The 25,838-nt window shown below is 44.2% G+C and overlaps 1 protein-coding gene across 3 annotated transcripts in view; it reads left to right on the top strand.

Annotated features, from left to right (window-relative positions):
• DOCK11 (dedicator of cytokinesis 11) overlaps positions 1-25,838 on the top strand; it is a 204,439-nt gene that overhangs the window by 115,417 nt on the left and 63,184 nt on the right. For 2 of the 3 annotated variants that reach the window (XM_043571394.1, XM_043571397.1), the window contains exons 28-36: positions 284-430; positions 4,001-4,084; positions 4,930-5,041; positions 5,554-5,592; positions 7,225-7,403; positions 14,511-14,627; positions 16,947-17,022; positions 17,625-17,734; positions 20,004-20,115. In XM_043571394.1, the coding sequence (XP_043427329.1) occupies positions 284-430; positions 4,001-4,084; positions 4,930-5,041; positions 5,554-5,592; positions 7,225-7,403; positions 14,511-14,627; positions 16,947-17,022; positions 17,625-17,734; positions 20,004-20,115 (976 nt within the window). The remainder of the gene's footprint in view (positions 1-283; positions 431-4,000; positions 4,085-4,929; positions 5,042-5,553; positions 5,593-7,224; positions 7,404-14,510; positions 14,628-16,946; positions 17,023-17,624; positions 17,735-20,003; positions 20,116-25,838) is intronic. The other variant, XM_043571396.1, reaches the window with a different exon arrangement.

Below are 25,838 nucleotides of genomic sequence, written 5' to 3' on the forward strand. Positions count from 1 at the left end.
GGATCGTGAGATCGTGACCTGAGCTGAAGTCAGACGCCCAACCGACTGAGCCGCCCGGGCGCCCCCAAAGTTGGTTTGTTGATGATTTCAGTCAGTTCATTATAGTTCCTCTAAGGATCTGAAGTGTATGTTGAACTAGTGATGTCATCTTTAAGTTGGGAGAAAAGTGATACTCCAGTTAAGAAAAGCCACATTTATATCTGGAATGTGTTTGAAAATAAAAATAGCAATTGATTTTAACCTTTTGCAGCTCTGACTCTTTGCTATGTCTGTTTGATTTAAGCTTCCCAGAGGCCAGAGATTTCCAGAGGCATATCATCATGTCTTACATTCATTGCTTCTTGCGATAATTCCCCATGTGACTATTCGCTATGCCGAGATTCCCGATGAGTCCAGAAATGTCAATTATAGTTTGGCTAGCTTCCTGAAGGTGAGTTAAAGGCAGCCAGAACATGGTAAGGAGATACTCGTCACCAATATGGTCTTTTAAAGCCAAAGGAGAAAGCTACCCACTTTCTAGAGACTCAGCTAGGTCTTTGTAAAATGCGGGAGAAACTTTTGACTGAATTCATCCATCAGTTTAGTAAAACAGCCAGGTTTGATCCCTCCCCCCCCCCACACACACTGAAATGCCTAATTAATTAAATCAGAGGTCCCATACAGGGGTGGCTTAGCCAGAAGGCATGTTTTGCTTGTTTCACGGGATGTTTTTTTCAAATATATTAATTTAAGTGCCTTTAGACGAGGCATGTACTTTCTAGGTTGCCACAGGCCCCACCACTCCCTAGTATACCCTTGACTCTTTATGCATTTAAATCACTTCTCTGACCCCTGTCGGCCTTTGAGTTTGCAACTCTGGAACGAAAGCAACCTGTTTGCTGATGTAACCGCAGTCTACATGTTATTAATCCACGTGAGGGAAGATTGTTCATTTCGGTCAGCGAGATGATTCTGTTTGAGAGATACCAGAAGCTCCTATATGGATGAAGAACCACGCATTTATCACTGTTCTGGCTTATCGTAGTTCTAGTTTTTTGGTACGTAAAGGGCAGTGCTAGAATGTAATTGTTCTATAAAGCGGGTGACAATATTTGAGTTGTCGCAGAGAAGGGGCACGGGTTTGTAAATGCGCTTAGTGTTTGCTTGCTCCTTTCTGCTACCCCTCTTCTCCCAGCCCTTCCTCATATCTCAGCCTCACGTAAAGAACCTCACGGTCGAGACTCCATCCAAGCAGTTTTCGTGTCTGACGTACCCTTGTTTTCCATTTTTTTAAAAATGTTTACTTCTTTTGAGAGAGAGAGAGAAAGACAGCACGAGTCAGGGAAGGGGCAGAGAGAGAGAGAAAGAGAGAATCCCCAGCAGGCTTCGCCCTGTCTGTGCAGAGCCCAACACGGGGCTCAGTGTCACGAACCTTGAGATCATGACCTGAGCCGAAATCAAGAGTCGGACGCTCGACCGACTGAGCCACCCAGGCGTCCCCACCTATCATTTTAAAGTAAATTGGGGCGCCTGGGTGGCTCAGTCGGTCGAGCGTCCGACTTCAGCTCAGGTCACGATCTCGCGGTCCGTGAGTTCGAGCCCCGCGTCGGGCTCTGGGCTGATGGCTCAGAGCCTGGAGCCTGCTTCTGATTCTGTGTCTCCCTCTCTCTCTGCCCCTCCCCGTTCATGCTCTGTCTCTCTCTGTCTCAAAAATAAATAAAACGTTAAAAAACAAATTTAAAGTAAATTAAGGAGGATGCTATTTGAAATGTAAACTCTCAGTTTCTCCCATGGGGTTTAAACTTGAAAGCTACTATGTAAAGGGAATAAATAGAACCCAGTTGATGTCATAGCTGTATTTACTTCATTTGAGTCACCATTTGCCTGTCTTCTCTGTGAAGATTTAGAGACAAGAGGCTGTCTCAGAAGTCACATTTCTTTTTATTTTATTTTATTATTTGTTATTTATTTTTATATTTTAGAGAGAGAGAGAGTGGCAGAGGGAGAGAGAGAGAAAGAGAGAAAGAATCTTTTAATGTTTATTTTTGAGAGAGAGAGAGAGAGAGAGAGAGACAGACAGACAGAATCTGAAGCAGGCTCCAGGCTCTGAGCTGTCAGCTCAGAGCCTGACACGGGGCTTGAACTCATGAACTGTGAGATCATGACCTGAGCCAAAGTCGGACGCTTAACCGACTGAGCCACCCAGGCGCCCCTGAAATCACATTTCTAATACGTATTCAAGGTAAAGTGTGATGACTGTTACTTGGAAAATAGAAACAAACTACAGTAGCAAGACCAGAACAGGAGGGTTTATGACCAGGAACTATGACCAGGGCCGAGAAGAAAAGTTCTTCTAGAAGAGTTGAAGGTGTTGCATGTAGAGGAGGGTCCGCGAGCAAAGACGGAGAGATACGCGTGTTCCAGAATTGTTTAGGGATGAGCAAGCCTTGTGCGGCAGAGAGTTTAGGATGGAAGGCATTGAATGTCCGGCTAAGGAGTTTTGGTTTTGATCTGTATGCAATGGAGCAAGACCAAAGATTTTTTGTTGTTCACCCGTCCTTTACATGCCCCTGTGCTGCGTCTTACTGTGCTGTATTTTAATTACTTGTTTATCTTGCCTGTCTTTACCCCTGGACGGGGGTGAAGACCATGTCATATTCACGTTCGTATTTCTCTAGAAATGAGAAATGAGGTGCAAACAGAGTGGGTTCCTTCTGTTTCACAGGAATAGGCTAGGCTTGTGGGCCGGGGTGGCTAAGGAGGATGGGTAGGATTCGGCAGAAGAGTGCTGGAGTTACTAGCCAGGCCTGGCATGATGAGCGACTAGGAGAATGACCCGCAGGCAAGTGTGAACAGCTATTAGGCCTGTCACGGAGGAAGGATGTTGTTTGTAAACCCAAGTTAGGTAACGTATAGTGTCATAATGGTTTCAGGAGTAGAACTTCGTGATTCCTCACTTACGGACAACACCCAGTGCTCATCCCAACAGGTGCCCTCCTCAGTGCCCATCACCCACCCAGCCCATTCCCCACCCACCTCCCCTCCAGCAGCCCTCAGTTTGTTCTCTGTATTTAAGAGGTTTGCCTCCTTCTCTGTTTTTTATCTTATTTTTCCTTCCCTTCCCCTATGTTCATCTGTTTTGCTTCTTAAATTCCACGTGAGCGAAGTCATATGATATTTGTCTTTCTCTGCCTGACTTCTTCCGCTTTAGCGTAATACATTCTAGTTCCACCCACGTCATTGCAAATGGCAAGATTTCATTCATTTTTATAGTTGAGTATATACTCAACTGTACAATGTATACAATGCACTATTCCATTGTATATAGATACCACATCTTCTTTATCCATTCATCCACCCGTCGATGGACATTTGGGTTCTTTCCATACTTTGGCTATTGTCGATAGTGCTGCTATAAACATGGGGGTGCATGTGCCCCTTCGAAACAGCACACCTGTATCCCTTGGATAAATACCTAGTTAGTGCAATTGCTGGGTCGTAGGGTGGTTCTATTTTTAGTTTTTTGAGGACCCTCCATACTGTTTTCCAGAGTGGCTGCACCAGCTTGCATTCCCACCAGCAGTGCAAAAGGGTTCCTCTTTCTCCACAGAGGAAGGATGTTTTAATAGGCCAAGACTTCACGGAACACAGAGAGAACCTTCTCTTTGGGTCTGAAATGTTTACATAGCCAAACCCCACTTTTCGTCGCTAGCTGACCACCATATACTTCACTTAGAGCTTTTCAGATTGACCAAAATGAGTCCCTGTAGCTCAATAGATTACGTATATATGTGTACGTATATATGCATACGTATTTGTGTGTATACATGCATATGTATGTATATAAAGATATATGCATTTGTGCATGTATGTATATGTACATATATACACATACATGGAAATACTTACATATATATGAAAATTGTACAGTTGGGACCCAATTCCAACAATCAATCACTTGCCTTTTGTCATGACAGACTTCTAGAATTACGTCACTGTTCATTTGTTTTGGTTTCTATAGCGCTGTTTGACACTAATGGATAGAGGATTTGTTTTCAATTTGATAAATGACTATATATCTGGATTCAGCCCCAAAGATCCTAAGGTAAGTTATAAGGACGTATAACAGCTGTCAGACATTAGAGCTTGAGACCAAGAGTGACATTTATTCTCTGGAGGGTTTGGAACTGCTGTCTTTGTTTTTGTACTTTGCGGATATCTGTACCTCAACGCAGGGGATATTGGATGGTGTTTTGGGAGTCCCCGAGACCACCCACACGCTCAGTGGTTAACTAGAAAGACTCATGGGACTCAACATATACTCAGGGCGGTCTCAGTCACGGCTGACATTCATTAGAGTGACGCAGTAAGGCTGCTTAGCTGGAACAGTAAGATCAAAACCCAAGTGGAGTCCTTGGCAATTCTCATGCAGGCTTCCCCGAGTGCCTTCCCTCCTGTGAAGGTCACACGGAGTCTCTCCAGCCCTGAAAACGCAGCCGTGTGCGTGCCACATTTCTGTTCAGGGAAGCCCAGTTGAGACTTGGAGTTCAAGTTTTTTTTCTTGGGGGCTGGTCGTATATTGGAGACTGGTCAACCTTCAGAGTCAGGAAAGGAAAAGAAAGCAATAAATCACATCGTTTGTACAAATAGAGCAGGCTGGCAGAGAAGGCACGACCTTATCATGTAGGGAGCATTTCAAAATCCAATTTCCCAAATGCCAGCCTGCAACCAACCTTGCAAGCAGGCATTTTTTTTTTTTTTTTTTTTGTTTTTGTTTTAAGGAGAGCAGCCTTGGGCCTGCTGTGTTAACTCTTTCCTACGTAGGCCACATCTCAAGGTATACTTAAACCACTGAACACTTCCGTTTTGGAAACTAACGCTCTGTGTTTCGTTATTAAAATAGTACGTGTCGACTAAACAGGAGTTCGTGTATAATTTCTTTCCCTTTAGGTTCTGGCTGAATACAAGTTTGAATTTTTGCAAACAATTTGCAACCATGAGCATTACATTCCTCTGAATTTGCCAATGGCATTTGCCAAACCGAAACTCCAGCGAGTGCAAGGTACGTGTTTGCATTTTCCATCACTTGAGAACGTGTTTTTCTTTTCTTTTCTTTTCTTTTTTCTTTTTTTTTTTTCTTTTTTGGCTAGTGCTAGCATAGTGTAATGTTTTCTAGGTAAACCTGTGAATTTAAAGGTAACGTCAGAATTGTTAGCTACGTGAGGATATGTTCATTTACAGTATCTGCATTTTCTTCATAGCGTCAGTGATAGTATTCATAGTGTGGAGAGATCAGGTGTATTACATAGATCGCTGCTTAAACAGAGATGTCAGATACTAGTCAAATTGCTTTCTGTAGTAGTGTTTGGACTCTTAAATGAGACTAAATTAAGAAAAAAAAACCATATGAATGCATTTCCACTGCAAGGAACGTATAAAGGCAGAGTGGAATAGTAATATGTATGTATTAAATGTTATCTCCGTTGCTAGTTTTATTGAATGCTTTGTTGTGTAGCACAATTCTTATGTTACTATGTTTTTTATTTGTCCCTTTTCTTTTCATATATTAATTAGATTTTTTTTCATTTGCGGTGGACCGTTTGACTTCAGTAGGTAGGTTTAACTCGGTTCACTCTAAAGTAGTTAACTGTCTTGAAAAACCATTGATTTGATGAATGGCTTAAGATGGACGGGGGGGCTTTGTTTGCTTATTCACATTCTCCCTAGCCACACACAGTGAGGCTTTAAGCTAACGTACTTAGGAAACCTAGGAGGTGGTGTATGAGGCAGTATATTTGTTTCCTCTTAAAATAAGCTTGAACACCGATTGCTTGCAAACAAGTTCCTGCTCAAGCCGGCAAGGGGACCGGAGGGCGTATCTATTCTTTGAGCCAGTGCCCTCTGTCCCAGGCTTCCCTCCCTCCTCTCCGACCCTGTCTAATGACTGCTTGGTGACAGTTTTGAAGGCGTGGATGAAACTACCTGATTGGATTTATTCAAAGCACTGAAGTGAAAAACCTACTGCCGTTGCAAAATCTCCCCACATAAAGCCCCCCCCCCCCGCCTGCTCAGTTATTCTTGGCCCTCGTGCGTAGAAAGTGGTGGGGGTTCACAAAAGAGGGTGACCCATGGCAAGAAGAAAATCAGCTGCCTTGGTCTCCAGGGGAGTAGCTGCTGAGCAGTGGTTTCAGGCATTGATTTCTAGCCAGCGTAAATGAAGGCAACATATTTAAGAAACCAAGCATCCCCGTTCAACCACTCCCGTGTTAGATTCTGAGCATGTGTGGCTCGAATACTTGCCCGTGATTTATTGGTAGCTATGAGGAAGTCCGAGAACAGAAGGGGTGGACGGATCATCAGGATTTAGGATTGAATCTGACTACTCACAGCACTTATTATGTCCTAACTGAATACATAGCATTATATTAACCGCTAAAGAGGAGGCCAAAAAAAAAAAAAAAAGAAAACCTATCCTTCAGCTTTATGGCCTCATTCAATTCAAGGGTAGGGTAGAGGAGAGGAAATACAGATGGTAAAAGTCTACCGTTAGAAATTGCTCAACTTGATCACGATCCCTTGTGAGTAGTTATAAGGCAAGTCCCAACCAAGATATGGGCAGCGGGGATTTAAAATGGACTGAGGTCCAAAAGGGAGCGAAAGACCTAGTTCGAAGTGATTTTATGAAATCAAAGGTCTGTATTTGCTGATGAAGGGGGGTTGACATGCGTCCAGGCGGGGATGGAACATCTACTAGAATAGTCGATAGTTAATCCCATTAGAACGATTCAGTTGTCTTTGCCTTCTTTTTCTTACTTTTGACAAGTGTAAACAGATCAGTAATTCAAGCATTGTTGCATGGAATCGGTCCAATTTGTAGTTGTAACTAAAGCTCTTCGGATCGAAAGAAATGTGTTAAGACATTGCCAAATATAGTACTCTTTCATTCTGGGTTCTATCTTAAGATTCCTAAGAGTTCAACAGAATGTAGGACAAAGAAATCTAGGGACTCTCTTACCCACTGATGTGATCATGAAGGCTATCACATACCCTAATTATGAGTGTGCCTGTCTTGTAAAAATTTTGCATGCTCCTTCTGTATGACAAAAGAATTGTTCACGTTTGTTAATGGCAAAGTGATAGCTCTTGCGAGCATGACCACGTGTTTGCTAAGTAATAAACGCAGTATTTTAATGTTAAAGTAATTACTGTCTTTGTAAACGGGCTTTAAATTTCATTGTACTGCAGATTCAAATCTTGAATACAGTTTATCAGATGAATATTGCAAGCATCACTTCTTGGTCGGTTTACTTCTGAGGGAAACCTCCATTGCTCTGCAAGACAATTACGAGATCAGATATACAGCTATCTCTGTCATAAAGAATCTTTTGATAAAACATGCATTTGACACTAGATACCAGCACAAGGTAAGGATGTCCGTATAATCAGTATCGCATTAGTCAATTTCTGCCGAGATAATTACATTAAAGATGGAGTCTTCAGTAAGGAACGTAATATGAGCATTGGCGAACTTACTTTTGTAAGTAAGATTTGTCTCAGTATGGTTAGGTTTTAAAAATACTGTTCAAAAAAAAAATAAGAATAAAAATAAAAATACTGTTCATTAGGAGGTTGCCTGGCTGGCTCAGTCAGTAAACCATGCCACTCTTGATCTCAGGCTTTTGAGTTCAATCCCCACCTTGGTGTGTGGGTCCTCCTTTTTTTGTTCTGTCTTTAATTTTTTAATGTTTGTTTAGTTTTGAGAGAGAGAGAGAGAGACAGAGCGTGAACGGGAGAGGGGCAGAGAGAGGGAGACACAGAATCCGAAGCAGGCTCCAGGCTCTGAGCTGTCAGCACCGAGCCCGACGCGGGGCTCGAACTCACAAACGGCGAGATCATGACCTGAGCCGAAGTCGGATGCCGAACTGCTTGAGCCACCCAGGGGGGCGTGGAGCCTACTGCAAAAAATAAATACATAAAAGTAAAATAAAGTACTGTTCAGTTAACTATTGGAGAAAAACATTGGTTTCTCAAATCGTGTATAAAGAACAACATAACTGCTTATGATTGGTACGTAAACTAATGATTTTTAAAAAATCATACACGGTTATGGCCACGTGCATTCTTTCAAATATATAACTTAATATATGTGCTCAAGTCGGTTATATTATGGATTAAATGATTAGTAGTAAGACACGTTAACTATGTCAAATATGAAGTATGGACAATGAAGATTTTTCTTACTAAAAAAATGTGGATGTGGCTATAAACCTTATATATACATTACACCTTGTCTATGTGTGAAGGCCATAGCTGTAGTTGCTGTTGGCTGTACCTTTAACAAGTATTCTCCGCTCTTATTACCATTAAACCCTATGGGCTTAAAAAAGTAGGTTGCAGGGGTGCCTGGGTGGCTCAGTCGCTTAAGTGTCCGACTTCGGCTCAGGTCATGATCTCGCAGTCTGTGAGTTCGAGCCCCGCCTCGGGCTCTGTGCTGACGGCTCAGAGCCTGGAGCCTGCTTCGGCTTCTGTCTCCCCCTCTCATGCTCTGTCTCTCTTCCTCAAAAATAAATAAACATTAAAAGACATTTTTCTTAAGTAGAGTGCGAACTCTATGGATTTAGAGTGACCTAACTTACATACCTGGAATCCAATGCCTCAAGGTAACATCCTACTGTTTCGTGATTGATAATTTGTCCCACTGCCATTTTCAATGATGGAGCTAGAATGTATTATGCTAAGCTAAATAAGTCAAGGAGAGAAAGACAAATACTATATGATTTTACTCACATGTGGAATTTAAGATCAAAACAGATGAACATAGGGGAAGAGGGGGGAAGAGAAGAGAGGGAAACAAACCACAAGAGGTTCTTAATGATAGAGAACAAACCGAGGGTTGACGTAGGGAGGTGAGTGGGGGATGGGCTAAATGGGTGATAGGTATTAAGGAGGGCACTCGTTGTGAGGAGCCCTGGGTGTTGTATGGAAGCGGTGAAACACTGAATTCGAGTCCTGAAACCAATATTGCAGCGTATGTCAACTAACGAGAATTTGAATAAAATTAAATAAATAAGTAAAAATTTAAAAAAAAACATTTTTTTTAAATAAAAAAATAACGTGTCCCTTTGTTTTCACGTTCAAATACAAATAAAAGTTAGGAAATCATTTATTATTATAATCACTTTGGAACGCTGCCTTGGAGATAGGGCTTATTCTTTTTCTACAGTATTCCCATTTGTTCTTAGTAAACAGAAAATGCCTGGGGCGCCTGGGCGGCTCGGTCAGTTCAGCCTGCGACTCTTGATCTTGGCTCAGGTCACTGTCTCACAGTTCGTGAGTTCCAGCCCCGTATCTGCGCCATCAGCACAGAGCCTGCTTGGGATTCTGTCTCTCCTTCTCTCTGCCCCTCCCCCGCTTGTGCATGCGCTTGCTTGTTCGGTCTCGCTCTCAAAATGAATAAACTGAAAAAAATAAATAAGTAAATAACAGAAAATGCCTGCCGGCTCCGTTCCGCTTATACTTCTTTAATTACAAAGGTTTTTTTGTTTGTTTGTTTGTTTCCTATCGATTTTGCTAATTCTCTTTATGTGATTCTATCTGAAAGTAAATTTAAACTCAGCTTTAGATTCTATCTTAAAGTAGGTTTAAACTCGGCTTTAAGATGTGGTTTGTTACTGCGGTTTACGTTGGTTTGGGGCACCTTATAACTATATAGTAACATCTGCCCACTTAGGGCGCTTCACTCCATTTTGTGCCATTTTCTTTCTTCGTGAATGTTGATGGTGACGTCACGCGAGTTAACCAGTAGAATGCATCTAAACGGACACATCTCTCAAACGTCAGCCATTCCACCCAGACTTTGTCAAGCCTTTAAAACTGCATGGGGCGCCTGGGTGGCGCAGTCGGTTAAGCGTCCGACTTCAGCCAGGTCACTTTCTCGCGGTCCGTGAGTTCGAGCCCCGCGTCGGGCTCTGGGCTGATGGCTCGGAGCCTGGAGCCTGTTTCCGATTCTGTGTCTCCCTCCCTCTCTGCCCCTCCCCCGTTCATGCTGTGTCTCTCTCTGTCCCGAAAATAAATAAACATTGAAAAAAAAAAAAAATTTAAAACTGCCAGTTACCCCTGCTGCTGATGCCTAGTAGTACAGAAGAGAATCTTGTGCAGTGCGGGAGAAAAGGTCTTTAGCCATGATTTCAAAGGGTTCGCGGGAAAAGTACAAGATGAACTTCCCCTCCCAGGCGCAGGAAGCTGTGTCATATTTACCCCTACCTCTTCAGATGAAAGTGAAGGAACATGGGATATCACTTGTGTCTTGCCTCGACGTGGGATTTTAAATACTCTCTGTCACCTATTTGGACATTATTTCCTTTTTAAAATTCTGAGAACAGTATACGTACACACATACACACGTAACTATTGTTACCTGTAAGTAAGTTCAGCACTATGCCCCTTTGAGTGTTTGAGGTTTTGGAGGAGGGGAAAGGTTGAAATGCTAAGCTCATTACCCTTTCAGGAGCTTCTAAAGCCCTCTTCTCTGTGTTCAAAGGCTTTAAACAGCTATTAAAAGACTATGAAATCCTCTCCAGTAGAACTTTGCTTCATGGGCCTGGTTAGCCAAAGCTTCAGTTCCTTTCTCTGTTGGGTCCAAAGAATTCACGGGTGGCCTGAGTCATTTGTCAAAGACATTCAAGTAAAACGTATTCACCATTAATGATGATGCCAAGGTGAAGATAGAGGGGGAAGCGTTAGGCTCCCATAATTTTTTTTTTTAATATATGAAATTTATTGTCAAATTGGTTTCCATACAACACCCAGTGATCATCCCAAAAGGTGCCCTCCTCAATACCCATCACCCACCCTCTCCTCCCTCCCACCCCCCATCAATCCCATAATTTTTTTAAATGTGTGTGTGTGTGTGTGTGTGTGTGCGTGTATGTGTGTGTGTTTCAAGAGAGAGAGTGTGAGCAGAGAGAGAGAGAGAGTCCCAAGCAGGCTCTGCTCTGTCAGCACAGAGCCTGACGTGGGGCTTGATCTCATGGACCTCGAGATCATGACCTGAGCCAAAATGAAGAGTCAGATGCTCAACCAAATGAGCCACCCAGGCGCCCGTAGGCTCCCATAATTTTGGGGGGTGGGTCTCCCAAAGTGAGCCCGAATAAATACACAGTCAAGGAAAACAAAATGCTTCCAACGGAAAGGCTGCTTTGAGGTCCCCTTGTCATACTTGCTACTCCTCTTCCTCTCCTCCAGTGAAATTTTCAAGATGTCACTGGTCCCTATTCTGTGCTACTCGTAAACGGCGTTGGGAGATCTGCTAACTTGTTATAATTACTACGAGACCTCTTTCCTACTCAGAACAAAAACGTCCAATGTTTGACGTTTGTATCTGTTCCTGTACCCACTGCAAATGATGCTGACACCTAAGAGGATTGCAATGCCTACCTGGGCTGTGGGCAGATTGTTTTGCTGTACTCCCTCCTCCCCCGCCCCCCCCACCTTTTTTTAATCAATGTACATGGTTAAAAAAAATCAAAATGCTTCTCTCCATTCCTTATCCCCATGCCCCAGTTCATCTCTCCAGCAGTAGCTACTGTTGCCAGTTTTATCTACATAGTTCTACTTTGTGCATGCACAGGCGTATATGTATATGTATATATGTGTGTATGTATAATTGGAAGCCATTATGCGTTTTTCTGTTTTTATTTAATAATACATCCTGAAGAGTCTTAAAAAACCTGCATATTATTCCACCACATGGATGGATATACCTGATTTTATTTATTTTTTAAGTAGGCTCCACACCCAACGTGGGCCTTGAACTCACAACCCCGAGATCAGGAGTCTCACTTTCCACCAACTGAGCCAGCCAGGCGCCCCTGGATAGCACCTTACTTTAAACCATCTTCTAGTGCTAGATTCTTAGGTTGTTTTTTTTTGTCTTTTGTGCAGGCAAGGCTTAATATGTTTTACACTGTTTCCCTGTGTTCCTGTTCCCCTGAGAGAATTGTAATTATCTCCTTCCCTAGTGATCACTCACTATCCAACCAAAGTGGACTCGCATCTAGAAGCTATAATAATAGCGGCTGAAATTTACTGAGGACTTGCTGCATGTCAGACAGTGTGTTAAATATTTTACCAAAGAGAAAACTGTGGTTCAGTGACTTGATCACAGCCTAGGAACAGGAGACCTGGAATTCACATCTGTCTAAAATCCACAGTCTGGGGCCACCTGGGTGGCTCAGTTAAGTGTCCAACTTCGACTCAGGTCACGATCTCATGGTTCTTGAGTTCAAGCCCCGCATCGGGCCCTGTGCTGACAGCCCAGAGCCTGGAGCCTGCTTCTGATTCTGTGTCTCCCTCTCTCTCTGCCCCTCCCCCGCTGGCGCTCTGTCTCTCTCTCTCTCTCTCTCTCTCTCTCAAAAATAAACAATAAAACATTTAAAAAATGTTAAATCCACAATCTATGCTCTTAGCCACTAGACTGTACTACCTGTCAGATCCAAAGTGGGACACTGAAAAACTAGAGAACTGCCAAAAAAGAGTGATCATGATGGTGAAAAATCTTGAGACCAAGGTTATGTGAAGAATGAAGGAGGGCCCCACAGTCTGGGGCCCCCTGGGTGGCTCCTCAGTCAGTCAAGCATCTGACTTCAGCTCAGGTCATGATCTCCCGGTTCGTGATTTCGAGCCCCCTTGTCAGGCTCTGTGCTGACAGGGCAGAACCTGCTTAGGATTCTCTCTCTCTCTCTCTCTCTCTCTCTCTCTCTCCCTCTCTCCCTCTCTCCCTCTCTCTCCCTTTCTCTCTCTCCAAATAAAAAGAAAAAACTTAATAAAAAAGTAATAAAGGAAAGTAACTAGGGCCATTTGGCCATGCCAAGGATGAACGAAATGATTTCAGGGTAACAGTCTTTAAATACTTAGAGAGTTGCCACGTAAGAGTGGAAGCATCCTTACTCTTTGTCGCTCCAAAGGGCAGAGCTATACCTAGCGAGTAGAACTTACAAGGACTAAATCAGCTAAACGGCCTTTCTGACAGAAGCCAGGAAGAGGCTGGCGTGTTTAAGGAGAAGTGTAAAAGTTAACCATTTGTCAGGGATGCGGGTAAGGGCCGTTCCTGTCTTGGACTGCACTTGGACTAGATCATTGGTTCTCTAACCTCCCCGCACATCAGCATGGTCTGGGACAGGTTCCCAGAAATAATGAACGATATGCAACATTGTTCAAACTCAAGGAACCATGAGATACTGTTGATCTTCTGTGTTCCGTAGGTTGACTACTGAGCCCTCGAGGCCTTACCTAAGTCTCCGGACAGATGTCCCAAAGTCATGAAATGCGGAGGGCAACTTTTATGCCGTGGCAACCACAGTTTTTGCTGACTTGAGTACATCTTGGATGAGGAATGTCTAGAGCTGAGAAAAGCAGTAAATACATTTTCATAAGAGGGGCGCCTGGGTGGCTCAGCCGGTCAAGCGTCTGACTTTGACTCAGGTCATGATCTCATGGTTCGTGGGTTCGAGCCCCACATTGGGCTGTCCCCTCTCAGCAAAGAGCCCACTTCAGGTCCTCTTTCTCCCTCTCTCTCTGTCCCTCCCCAGCTCAAACGCGTGTGTTATCTCTGTTAAAAATAAACATTTATAAAAAATATATATTTTTATAAGAGGTATCACATTAAGACTACTAGTGGCCTGTGGATAAATAAATATATTTATTTACAAATATATTAATCTCCCAAGTCTTCCAATTGACTCAAGAGGCCAAGATCACATTATATATATATTTTAATGTTTATTTATTTGTGAGAGAGAGATGGAACATGAGTGGGGAAGGGGCCGAGAGAGAGGGAGACACAGAATCCGAAGTAGGCTCCAGGCTCTGAGCTGTCAGCACAGAGCCCGACGTGGGGCTCGAACTCATGAACTTCGAGATCATGGCCTGAGCTGAAGTTGGATGCTTAACCGACTGAGCCACCCAGGCACCCCCAAGATCACATTATCTTCATTGCTTTGATCAAAACAACAAAAAAACGTTTCTTTAAGGAATAGAGTAACTCACTATTTTTCACTTCTTCTGTTTGTTGATCCATTCAGCTTAATGTGTATTGACCATCTTTTCATCTGGCCAGGCACTGGGGTTGAAGCAGTGAACGAGACAGGCACAATCTCTGTGCTCATGTAAACTCAGCCCTCCCCAGCTTCAGATTCTGTGCCTCCCTCTCTCTCTCTGCCTCTCCCCCGCTCAGGCTCTGTCTCTCTCATAAATAAACATAAAAGCAATTTTTAAAGAATAAACTTTTGCCCTGTACTTTATGTAGTTACGTTTGAAGGAGGTGATTTGACTCTGTATCATGTGTAAATCCAAATACCAAGAAAGTTCGGCGGTAGTTAGTTTTGAGACCGTGAGTACAAACAGACTCCTGCTTCCCTAATTTGTTGAGGATATTAGCCCCCTTTGAGCCTTAAAACTGATAGACGGGGCCAACTTTATTTGTGATGTATGCATATTGCCTGCCTACTAAGCTTTTGGTCATTCTTTTCCAGAACCAACAAGCCAAAATAGCACAGTTGTACCTCCCGTTTGTTGGACTGCTCTTGGAAAATATACAGCGATTAGCTGGTCGAGACACTATGTACCCTTGTGCAGCCGTGCCCAGTTCTGTAAGTAGCAATGTGTTCCCGCTGATGTTTTATCCTGTTTTATTGAATGCGTTTAGAATTGGGGTCCTGTGCTCTGTGGTCTCTGTCTTCATCATCCCTTTTCATTCCATTTTTGACTTCTGCATACTTTTTTTCTAGAGCAGCGCTCCTCAAACTTTAACGTGCCGACGATCACCTGGGGGATTTGTTATAACAGAGATTCTAATTCAGTAGGCCTGGGGTGGCGTTTGAGGCTGTGTATTTCTAAGACCCTTTTGGCTGCCTCTGGCCCAAGGACCCCACTTTTTTTTTTTAATTTTTTTTTAACGTTTATTGATTTTTGAGACAGAGAGAGACAGAACATGAACGGGGGAGGGGCAGAGAGAGAGGGAGATGCAGAATCGGAAGCAGGCTCCAGGCTCCCAGCCGTCAGCCCAGAGCCCGATGCGGGGCTCGAACTCATGGACCGCGAGATCGTGACCTGAGCTGAAGTCGGACGCTCAACCGACTGAGCCACCCAGGCGCCCCTCAAGGACCCCACTTTGAGTAACAAGGTCCCAGAGAGTACCAGGAATCCCTTGTACCCGGTGTTGGTTGTTAAGATGTGTTATTTGCCTTCATATATTTATTCAACTGGAAAACTGAATGAAAAGGTTCTTCCTTTCCCAAATGTTAGGCACCAGGGGTTAAACCGTATTCCTTTGCTTCTCCCTTCCCAGGACAGCCTTCCTTCGTTTCTTCTTGATGAGCTGCTGTTTGCTCAGCCCAATTGGTGTGTACTTTTTCTCCCTTTAGAATCTTAGCATTAAAAAGAACTTTGGGGGGCGCCTGGGTGGCGCAGTCGGTTAAGCGTCCGACATCAGCCAGGTCACGATCTCGCGGTCCGTGAGTTCGAGCCCCGCGTCGGGCTCTGGGCTGATAGCTCAGAGCCTGGAGCCTGTTTCCATTCTGTGTCTCCCTCTCTCTCTGACCCTCGCCCGTTCATGCTCTGTCTCTCTCTGTCCCAAAAAATAAATAAACGTTGAAAAAAAAAATTTAAAAAAAAAAAAAAGAACTTTGGAGGGTGGTCAGTCTCCCATTTGGCAAAAGAACGTTTTACCATTGTGATAATTAAAACTGTCCTTCTCACGTTAGGCCTGAAACGTTCTCTGATCTACTTGTCCTGGTTTTGCATTCTTAGAGTTACGTAGAACACATCTGTTCCCACCTCCACATGATACCCCTTACACAAGTGCCTTCTAAATTTTTCTCCAGGCCAGATATCTCCACTTCATCATGTGTCATTCTAAAACCCTTTACAATCTTGGTTACACGTTTCTGGATATGCTCCATTTTGCTGATCACCCTATTAAAATGTGGTGCTCAGGGGCGCCTGGGTGGGTCAGTTGGTCGGGCGTCCACCTCCTGATTTCGGCTCAGGTCACGATCTCGCGGTTCGTGGGATCGAGCCCCGCATCAGGCTGTGCGCTGACAGTGTGGAGCCTACTTGGGATTCTCTCTCTCCCTCTCTCTCTCTCTGCCCGTCCCCTGTGCACACTCTTTCTCTCTCTCCCTCAAAGATAAATAAACTTCGGGTAAATAAATAAATAAAATGTAGTACCCAGAACTGTACACTTTTTAGCCATTAAGTCCTGCCCTGTCCCCGCTCCGTGTTCCATAATGGCCCAAGATCTCCCTCACGCTTTCAAGTAGCCGTGTCATTTTGTTCGGTGGCAGGTTAAACCGTGTCCTTCACAGCTGCCTTTGGAAACCACCCCGATCAAATGTCCTAGTCGCTTTGTCAAGCCGGCCTTGGGTTCCTGAGAAAGCTGCTCGTGAGCCTCCCCGGTGGCTTGATTACCTACAGCTTACTGCGGAAATGGGCTCCGTGCAGATGCCACATTTCGGTGCCTGGGTTCCAGGCTGCTCTTTCTTCACAAACGCAGTAACTCCTGCCCAGGTTCACGCCACAACATCGGACAGTGATGTTGGGAAATATTTTACTTCTCTCTTCTTTTCTTCTGTGGCTCAAGCTCACCTAGGGCTTCCGGTCACGCCCGCCCTGCCAGCATCGCCCCTGGTACCAAGGAAGAGAACTGAACCGAGACTAGACTGCAGTCAGTTACAGCTTTTACCAGCCACCCAGAGTTCTAGTACCCGGCCAGAGGCCATGCTGGCCACAGTATGCTAGTGTCCCATTTTAAAGAGGTGTCCCCTAAATACCAATGGCGATACCTGACTCGGACTTCCACAGTGAGCTTTGTTTCAAGTTAGGGTCCCATCTCCTTCTGTTCATTCCGATTTCTCTCCTCCTCGTGGGCACGTTTGTTTAAATGACCTAGTTCTCACGCTGTGTTGCAGGCATCCAGGGATGAGTTCGCCTGCGGCTTCACTTCACCTACAAATAGAGGGAGTCTGACCGCTGACAAAGACACGGGTACTTCAGTCCTTTAAAGATGATACATCGCATGGCTGTTTAGAAATGCACCCTGTGCTTCTCTGGGGTGGTTTTTTTTGGGGGGGGGATATTTCATAATAAAAACTATACATAGCATGATCTCTACTGAAGTTTCATTCAAATCTGACTCACACTGGCGGCCACTCTTTTTGTTTAAGTTTCCTTATCTCAGCTTGTTGAAAACGGAGCTTTGGGAGACTGACAGAAGAGGGGATAATGAGAAAAACACTGCCTTCCAATCCTCTTATCTGTCTCCAGGCTGGGACAAGACAGTTCCCTTTTCTGGGCCCAAGTCTCCTTATCCGTAAAATTATCTCTAAAATTGTGTGGCTTTCATTTGTTACTTGCAAGGAACTTCTTGTAGCTTCATACATAGTAAAGTATTTCAAGAGGTAAAGAAAAAAAAAAATCACCCTATGTTAGGCTTAGGGCATTTTGATACAATATAGAAATTTTACCTTTTAGATGACCAAGATCTATTCCCTAACATCTATCTTTATTTTAAGTAACCAAGCACTTACTTTTAAAAATGTTTTTTGACCGTTCTTCCTGTTGGTGATAAGGACTTGGCTTTTTTCCAGCTTATGGGGCTTTTCAAAATGGACATGGGATTAAGAGGGAAGATTCAAGAGGTTCCCTCATCCCGGAAGGAGTAACAGGACTTCCAGATCAGAGCGGAACTGTTGAAAACGTAAGAACCTAAATATATGGGATAACCCTAGTAATACGTTAGGCGACGACAGTCTTTTTATGTAAGTAAAAGGCTTTCGACTCTCCTGTAGTCCATCCTGGACCTGTGAAAAGCATCCCATAATAATTCTTGGACGTTGTGGTGGTCCCTTCCTATCGTGGCAGCTGCTACTTGGATATTTAAAACTGTTTATGGAGGAGAAGGCATTCATCATTAAGAGTTCTCACTTTGAATACCTCCTTGAATCCTCACACACTGTAACCTGTTCTAGATAGGGCAGGTTCAGGTTTAAAATATCGAATGCACCTTGTCATTTAAATCCCTTCCTGGCAGGGTTAATTCAGCCTTTTGTGCTTTTGTGGTAGAGTCATTAACATGGGAGCAAAACAGATTAGGTCCTCAAATTGATGATCTCAGTGTCCCAGCACCACTTAATCAGAATACAGTCTCTAACATTAAAGTTTGGGATATGTCTGCCTTGAACCAGAAGAAACCTCATTTTAGACCAATACAGCCTTGTCACACGGCTATGTAAGATCGTAGAATCATATAAAATTAGGCTTAGAATAAATTCCAGGGCGCCTGGGTGGCTCAGTCGGTTAAGCGTCCGACTTCAGCTCAGGTCGTGATCCCGTGGTTCGTGGGTTCGAGCCCCATGTCGGGCTGTGTGCGGACAGCTCAGAGCCTGGAGCCTGCTTTGGATTCTGTGTCCCCCTCTCTCTGCTCCTCCCCCACTCACGCTCTGTCTCTCTGTCTCAAAAATAAATGAGCATTAAAAATAAAATGAAAAAAATAATAATAAATTCCAACTCAATTTACAAATGAAAGCTGGGGTCGGGACACAGCCGTGGCAGGCCAGATCTGAACCCGGGTTTTCTGATTCGAGCAATGTTTCTCCTATACCACGGCATTCTTGGTGGGCATCAGAATAACCTGGGGAGCTTAATAAAAACAGATGGCTGGGCCTCACCCCCAGAATTTCTGATTCAGCCCGGGATGGGGCCTGCCAATTTGTACTTCTAAGTTGCCAGGCGATGCTGATGCCGCTGGCTGGGAACCCACCCCTTGAGAACCACTGGCATATACTTCCTTGAGCCTTGGGGTAAATAGTACTCTATTCACAAAGGTTCCCATTTCACGTCATTTAGAATTATGTCAACAGGCGCTGTCACAGGTAAGGCAGATAAAGGACAAAGAGGTTAAAGAGACCTGTGAATAATCTTTGGATTATTAATACTCTTATTCATATAAATCCCCGAACAAGTCAGATCTTGTCATGCTTAACAACTGATATTTTAACAAAAGTCATTAAATAATAGGAACATCGCTACTCTGTAGAAGTTCTAGTTTTGAAGCATCACTGGGTTCTCCTTGGTGTAATTATCGTGTATTATTAGCTCTTTTTTAAAACTAGAGGTTTCCTGGCCTATTATTTGTAGGGTGGGTTTTTTTTTTTTTTAATTTTTTTTTTCAACGTTTATTTATTTTTGGGACAGCGAGAGACAGAGCATGAACGGGGGAGGGGCAGAGAGAGAGGGAGACACAGAATCGGAAACAGGCTCCAGGCTCTGAGCCATCAGCTCAGAGCCCGACGCGGGGCTCGAACTCACGGACCGCGAGATCGTGACCTGGCTGAAGTCGGACGCTCAACCGACTGCGCCACCCAGGCGCCCCGAGTAGGGTGGGTTTTAAGAAACTCTGAAAGATTCAAATTAAAGCGTTTCTGTGCTTCCATATACCTTAGTTAAGTTCCTCCATGCAAAAGCTGTTTTTCCTGGAAGAGCCACATCTGATTATTTAAATGTTTTTCCTACTGCTAAAACCCACAGAACTTCTGGGAACAAAACAGGGTGTTCATGGCTATTCTGTTGGTGAAGACCGCAGGGTGATTTCTAGTGCTAATATTCTACGCAGTAGCAGCAAAGATTCGGCTCATGCACCTTCTAAGTATGATAAAAAAAAAACAAAACAAAACAAACAACCTGGGGGTTAGGTGTAGAATCTTCCCAAACAGGACTGCGGATACAAGCAGTTATTGAGTTGGGGTGCCTGGGTGGCTGAGTCGGTTGAGCCATGATCTCACAGTCGTGAGATCGAGCCCTGCGTCAGGCTGAGAATCTGCTTAAGATTCTCTCCCTCTCCCCACCTCCCTCTGCTCTTCCTACCCCCTCCAAACAAAAACCAAAAAGCCCGCAGATGGTTGAGTTCAAGGCTGTGGGAAACTCCAGTACGGATATTGTTTCACAAAAGTCCTGTCTTTGTGTTACAGACCCGACAGAGCTCTGCAAGGAACAGTATATCCCAGTATAACCGACTGGATCCGTATGAAATCAGAAGCCTCTTAATGTGCTACCTGTATATAGTAAAAATGATTTCTGAAGGTGAGTTGCCAGCAGATTAAGCACGATCTCTCCTACCCACCCACCCTCCCGGGTTCGTGCAACAAATACTTGATCGTCATCGGTAGGCAGAATACACGCACCGTAGAAACACACCTTTGGAGACCCTGACCTTTACGTGTTGGCTGTATTTTTAATTTCGCATAGGATCGTTTGGGCCATACGGGTTTGATTCTTTGAATTAATTTTTTTCAATTTCAAGTTTAATTTCTAAGATGAGACCTTCGTTTTAGACGTGCTCAGCGTGTTTCTTCAGGCAGCACTTATAACGCATTAAATGACCGATGTAAACAGAAGGAAACCACAATAAGCGGAAGTCAGATTTAATACTTTAGCTTTTATTTGACCCAGGATTTGGAACACAGAAGCAAACAAAAAGACAGGAGGGGGTTTTCCGAGGGGAACGAATGCCGGTGTTATCTTCACAGAACCACTGTGTCGCACTGGACAGTGTCGAGTTCGTTTTCAGCCTCCGTTTTGTTGTCCCTCGGTGTTCTGTTGTATTATTTGCTGGTATTACCAGTTCTTTATATGATAGAATAACCGAAGGATTTTCATAAACTGCATGTCCTCTGGAAATAAAATCAGAAGGTTATCTTATTCCAAAATACCACATTTATTTACACAATTCCTTCCCTTCTTCCTTCTCTCAGTATTTTTACTAAAAAACCTGTAGGCAGGAATGAAGAACATAAAAGCACCTGGGTTCTGATTATTATTATATCTTACTTATTTTCTATTTTTTGCTTTATTCTTAGTCAATATTACTTTAAATCTTCTTTTATAATAACTTAGGATATAAAAACATGAAATAATTTGATAGCTACCTAGCTAGAGAGACATTACAAAATAACTAGAGGGGCGCCTGGGTGGCTCAGTTGGTGAAGCGTCCAACTTCGGCTCAGGTCACGAGCTCACGGATGGTGAGTTTGAGCCCCGCGTCAGGCTCTGTGCCGGCAGCTCAGAGCCTGGAACCTGCTTCAGATTCTGTCTCTCCCTCTCCCACTCACACTCTGTCTGTCTGTCTCTCAAAACTGAATGAACAGGGGCGCCTGGGTGGCGCAGTCGGTTAAGCGTCCGACTTCAGCCAGGTCACGATCTCGCGGTCCGGGAGTTCGAGCCCCGCGTCGGGCTCTGGGCTGATGGCTCAGAGCCTGGAGCCTGTTTCCGATTCTGTGTCTCCCTCTCTCTCTGCCCCTCCCCCGTTCATGCTGTGTCTCTCTCTGTCCCAAAAATAAATAAACGTTGAAAAAAAAATTAAAAAAAAAAAAAACTGAACGAACATTAAAAAATAAATAAAAAATAACAACTAGATATGGGGTACCTGGATGGCTCCAGTCTGTTAAGCGTCTGGCTTCGACTCAGGTCACGATCTCAGTCTGTGAATTCGAGCTCCCCACAGGGCTCTCTGCTGTCAGCACAGCTCTCTGCTGAAGCTCTCTGCTTCAGAGCCTCGGTTCCCCTCTCTGCCCCGCCCCTGCTCGCGTTCTCTCATGCTCAAAACATAAATAAATAAAGCATTAATAAAAATAGCTAGATATGGGGCACGGGCACCTGGGTGGCTCAATCGGTTAAGCATCGGACTCCGGTTCACGTTAGGATCTCACGGTTTATGAGTTTGAGCCCCGCATAGGGCTCTCGATGTCAGCACAGCGCCCACTTCGGATCCTCTGTCCTCTTCTCTGTGCTCCTCCCCTACCTGCTCTCTCTCAAAATAGTTAAGTAAGTAAGTAAACAAGTAATCCTAAAAATAGCTAGATACTAATAACAAATACTAGAATATATTAATCAAATAGCAAAACAACTATAATCCTTAAGTTCTAAGACTATATGATTTAGAATAAAAATCAAAGATTATACTGAGGCTATATAGGATGTCTTCCCTTGTTTTGGTAAAGAAATCAATAAAGGGAGATCATTTTCAATGCTGGCGGTATTTCATTCTAAGAGATAATGGATCGGTTAAACAACTACAGCCACAGCTCTCTGTTTTTGTTGTCCTGCAAGGCAGAAAGTGGGCATGTGCGGATAGTGACTGCGGCTGTGTGCGGGGCTTCTGTTCAGGGTAATGACGATATTCTAACCCTGGGGGGATGGGTTTTACATCTCTCTGAAAATACTATAAACTGTTGTCTTGTGCACTGTTTAAATGGGCCGTGTTATATGGCACGTGAATTTTCTCAATAAATGTTTAAAAAAAAAAAAAAAAAAGGCCCAAAAGACACATGAAAAAAAAAAACCCACGACAACAGGAAAAAAAAAAAAAAAAGAAAAAAAGAAAAAAAAAAAGTCGTTGAATACCACCCCAGCCCAGGGAAAGTAAGATGGGGGCAGGGGGAGGAAGAAAGGGAGGAGGGGGAGAGGTACTGATGACTGGTTCTTCTCTCCTCCACTTTGGTTGGCATATGTGTGTGCACACGTGCACACACACGCCGCTCTGGTAGCCAGTGACGAGCTTCTGGCTGCCTTTTTAAAGTCATGGGTAAGACCATAACTGCTTTGTTTCTTGAGAACTTCATAGTTCTTGCTTCTCTTGTAAACGTTGACCGTGCTTGTTGAAAATCTGTGGTCTTTGTTCATTAGGTTTTTCTTTCCTCTGCTCTTGCTTTTTGATGTTTAAAAGCACATTCCTCATAACTCATATACGGTCTGTGTCGTATCTCCTCTTTATCTTTTGTACGTGTAAAGTCCTATTCATCCTGTTCTGAAAAAAATCCGCTTCTGGATCTTTCTCAATGGATGTATCCTAGTTACGTTGTCTTGCCTGGTAAATATTTTAGTCAGTCTATGTACATTTAAGTGTTGAACTCTCACAAGTCCACACTCTTCAGGTCCTCTCTTGGCTTTCGATTCATAAACAGTAGCAACTTAAGTTCAACAAAAAAGACGGTAGACCTCTACATTTTTATATGGAGGTCGAACACTTCTAAAGAATGAACGTCGTTCTCTCTTTGTGGCTGTATTTGATTTTGATTCACTGGCAATAATTCACCGTTTTGATGTCTTAGTCATTTGCCCAACTTGTTTTGTTCTTGTTGTTGTGCATATTATTTCCTGAGAGATGGAATCAGAGTCAGGGGTAAGAAACGGAATCAGAGTCACGGGTAAGAAACGGAATCAGAGTCACGGGTAGGAAACGGAACCAGAGTCAGGGGTAATCAGTTACACAGTCTGAAGTGACAAGAAAATTGTCCTCTTGTTAAAGAAAAACATTTTTCTTGAGAGGACGAGGGGAAGTTACTTCTCCCTTTTTTGGGACTGTACCCTGGCTTTTCTCTTTATTCTGATGCTTTGGGTATCATCTTGAGACTTGTTGGCACCATACCCTGCACCTGTAGGTTCATTACTGTTCTTCACAGTGAATCGTTCAGTGGATTGTTCATTGGAAGCTGTCTGGTTCCCGCCGTCTCTTACAGGAAACCCAGTGCCGTGTTGCACATCACTAGCCATTAATCTTCTTTTCCCACCACTTTTTCCGCCAGAGTCAACAACAGGTACACTTAAAGGGGAATCTTCCTTTGTCTCTATAAAAGAGGAAAAGATTCTACGTCTAGTATAAGTAGGCATATTTTCCTCTGAAGTTTCAGACACCAATGGAACAGGTGGGTTTTCTGAGGCAGAAGGACTGGAAAGGGCCCAACAGAAGCCCATCCGACTTTTGCACTTATCTGTGAAGGTCCTGTGTGTTGAGATGTATTTCCTTTTTGGCCGGCCGAACTTTTCTTCCTGAGTGTCCGAACCCTCGTGAAATCCATACCTCTTTTGAATATTGAGTGTAGGTGTTAAAATTAAACTTTCAGGCGACTTCGGGTTGGCACGGCTCTCTAAGGTGGACTTACTGCCTTGAGAAGAAATCATCTCAGGAGAGGTCTCTGGCACCTCAAAGAGGTCCTGACTGTAAAACGGGACCGGATACTTCAAACTCTCTTGCAACTTCGAACTCTCTTGCAACTTCGAACTCTCTTGCAACTTTGAACTCTCTTGCAACTTCGAACTCTCTTGCAACTTCGAACTCTCTTGCAACTTCGAACTCTCTTGCAACTTCGAACTCTCTTGCAACTTCGAACTCTCTTGCAACTTCAAACTCTCTTGCAACTTCAAACTCTCTTGCGATTCCTTTTGAACTCCGGATTTCGGCTGGTCGGTATCTGATTCCTGTGTCGATATCATGGACAGATGCACCCGAGCTCCTTGACCAAACGCCCTGTCCGAAGGAAGTGGCAGAGTCGCTTGAGTACAAGGAATTACGTCGTCGCTACTGAGAGAAGCGTTACGCTGTCGCTCGGTCATTCTCAGCTTTGCAGAAAGCCTTTTGTTTTCTTCTCTTAAGTTATTCCTTTCTGCGGTAAGCTCCATAATAAAGTGAAGGTTTTGTTGCTGGATCCCATAAAACTCATGCTGCAGTGTGTTCCTGTAGGTCTCGTTTATTAAACAGCGCTCACATTCTTTCGAGTTTAACTGATCTCGCAAGTCACGAATGGTGTTGTTGAGGACTTTCTGTTGCTGGGTCAGCTCTTTAATTTTGGCTATGGAGCCCGACCACCTTCTGTCAGCCAATCGCTCTTTCCTCAAACTGGCTAATTTTGCCTGTAAACGGCGTAGCTCTTTGTCATGGAGCTCTTTGAGCCTTAGCCAGGTCTTTTTAAATTCGTCAGACGACAGATCACATACACTAAGCTGTAATTTCTCTTTTCCCGAAGGTTTCTTGCCACCTCCCCTGTTTCCTCTCCCCGCGTTCCCTCCCTGCATCATGTCTCACCGATTTGGGATTTAGAAACGGTTGAGACGGGCCAACGGCTTGACAGCGCCTTCGCGGCCGCCCACAAAATGGCGGAGGGGCTGCTGGCTAGAACTAGGCCGCGGCACGAATGAGGCCTTCACCCGTTTGACAGACCTTCTCCGACGCTCTCTCGGGGCACAGGGCTGGCACAGGGGTGGCTCACGGCCGGACAGAAAGTTCTGGTGTTCCGGTGGAAAGGGGGCACCAGACTTTCGGTGGGAAAATCTGGTGCACGGGAGCGGGAAGATGGCGCCTCCACGCTGCCCCTTTGAGGAGAGGCCGGAAACCCAGCGGCTTCTGGGTTATCTGCGCTTCTGTGAGCGGAGACGCAACCAAACGCAGGAAGCAGGGGAGACCGGAAGTCCCTGTGGGATTATTTTTTTTTTAAACAAATCTAATTTGACCTTATTTTAGCATTTTTATTCTTGAGGATCCGTGTTTTGTAATCACTGGAAACCGTCAATACTCATGGTCTTAAAAACAGTTGGAACTAAAGGCAAAATCCCTACGTTCCTCCCTCCTCCACCCCCCTCCCCATAGCCGACAGGGCCAAGTCTTCCATCCCTATCTTGCCCGGGTTGTAGCTGGGCTGGCAATTTTGTCGTTTGCCGCTTTGGCCACAACCTATACGATTTTTACGTTGAGAAGAAGAGCTAGGGCACTATGATAGCTGAGTAGCCTAGAAAAGGAATGGAGAGGGGCACCTGCCTGGCTCAGTGGTAGGTAGAGCTTTGCCACTCTTGATCTCGGGGTTGTGTTTCCAGCCCCACCTTGGGTGTAGGGATTACTTAAAAATAAAATCTAAAAAAAATAACAATAAAAAATAAAGGAGAGTTAAGTGGCGGCAGCCTTTCGTCTCCTCCTCCCCCTCTTCCCCCTCTTCCCCCTCTTCCCCCGCTTCCCCCGCTTCCTCCTCCTCCTCCTC

Source organism: Prionailurus bengalensis, chromosome X (assembly GCF_016509475.1).
Source record: "Prionailurus bengalensis isolate Pbe53 chromosome X, Fcat_Pben_1.1_paternal_pri, whole genome shotgun sequence".
Classification (NCBI taxonomy): domain Eukaryota; kingdom Metazoa; phylum Chordata; class Mammalia; order Carnivora; family Felidae; genus Prionailurus; species Prionailurus bengalensis.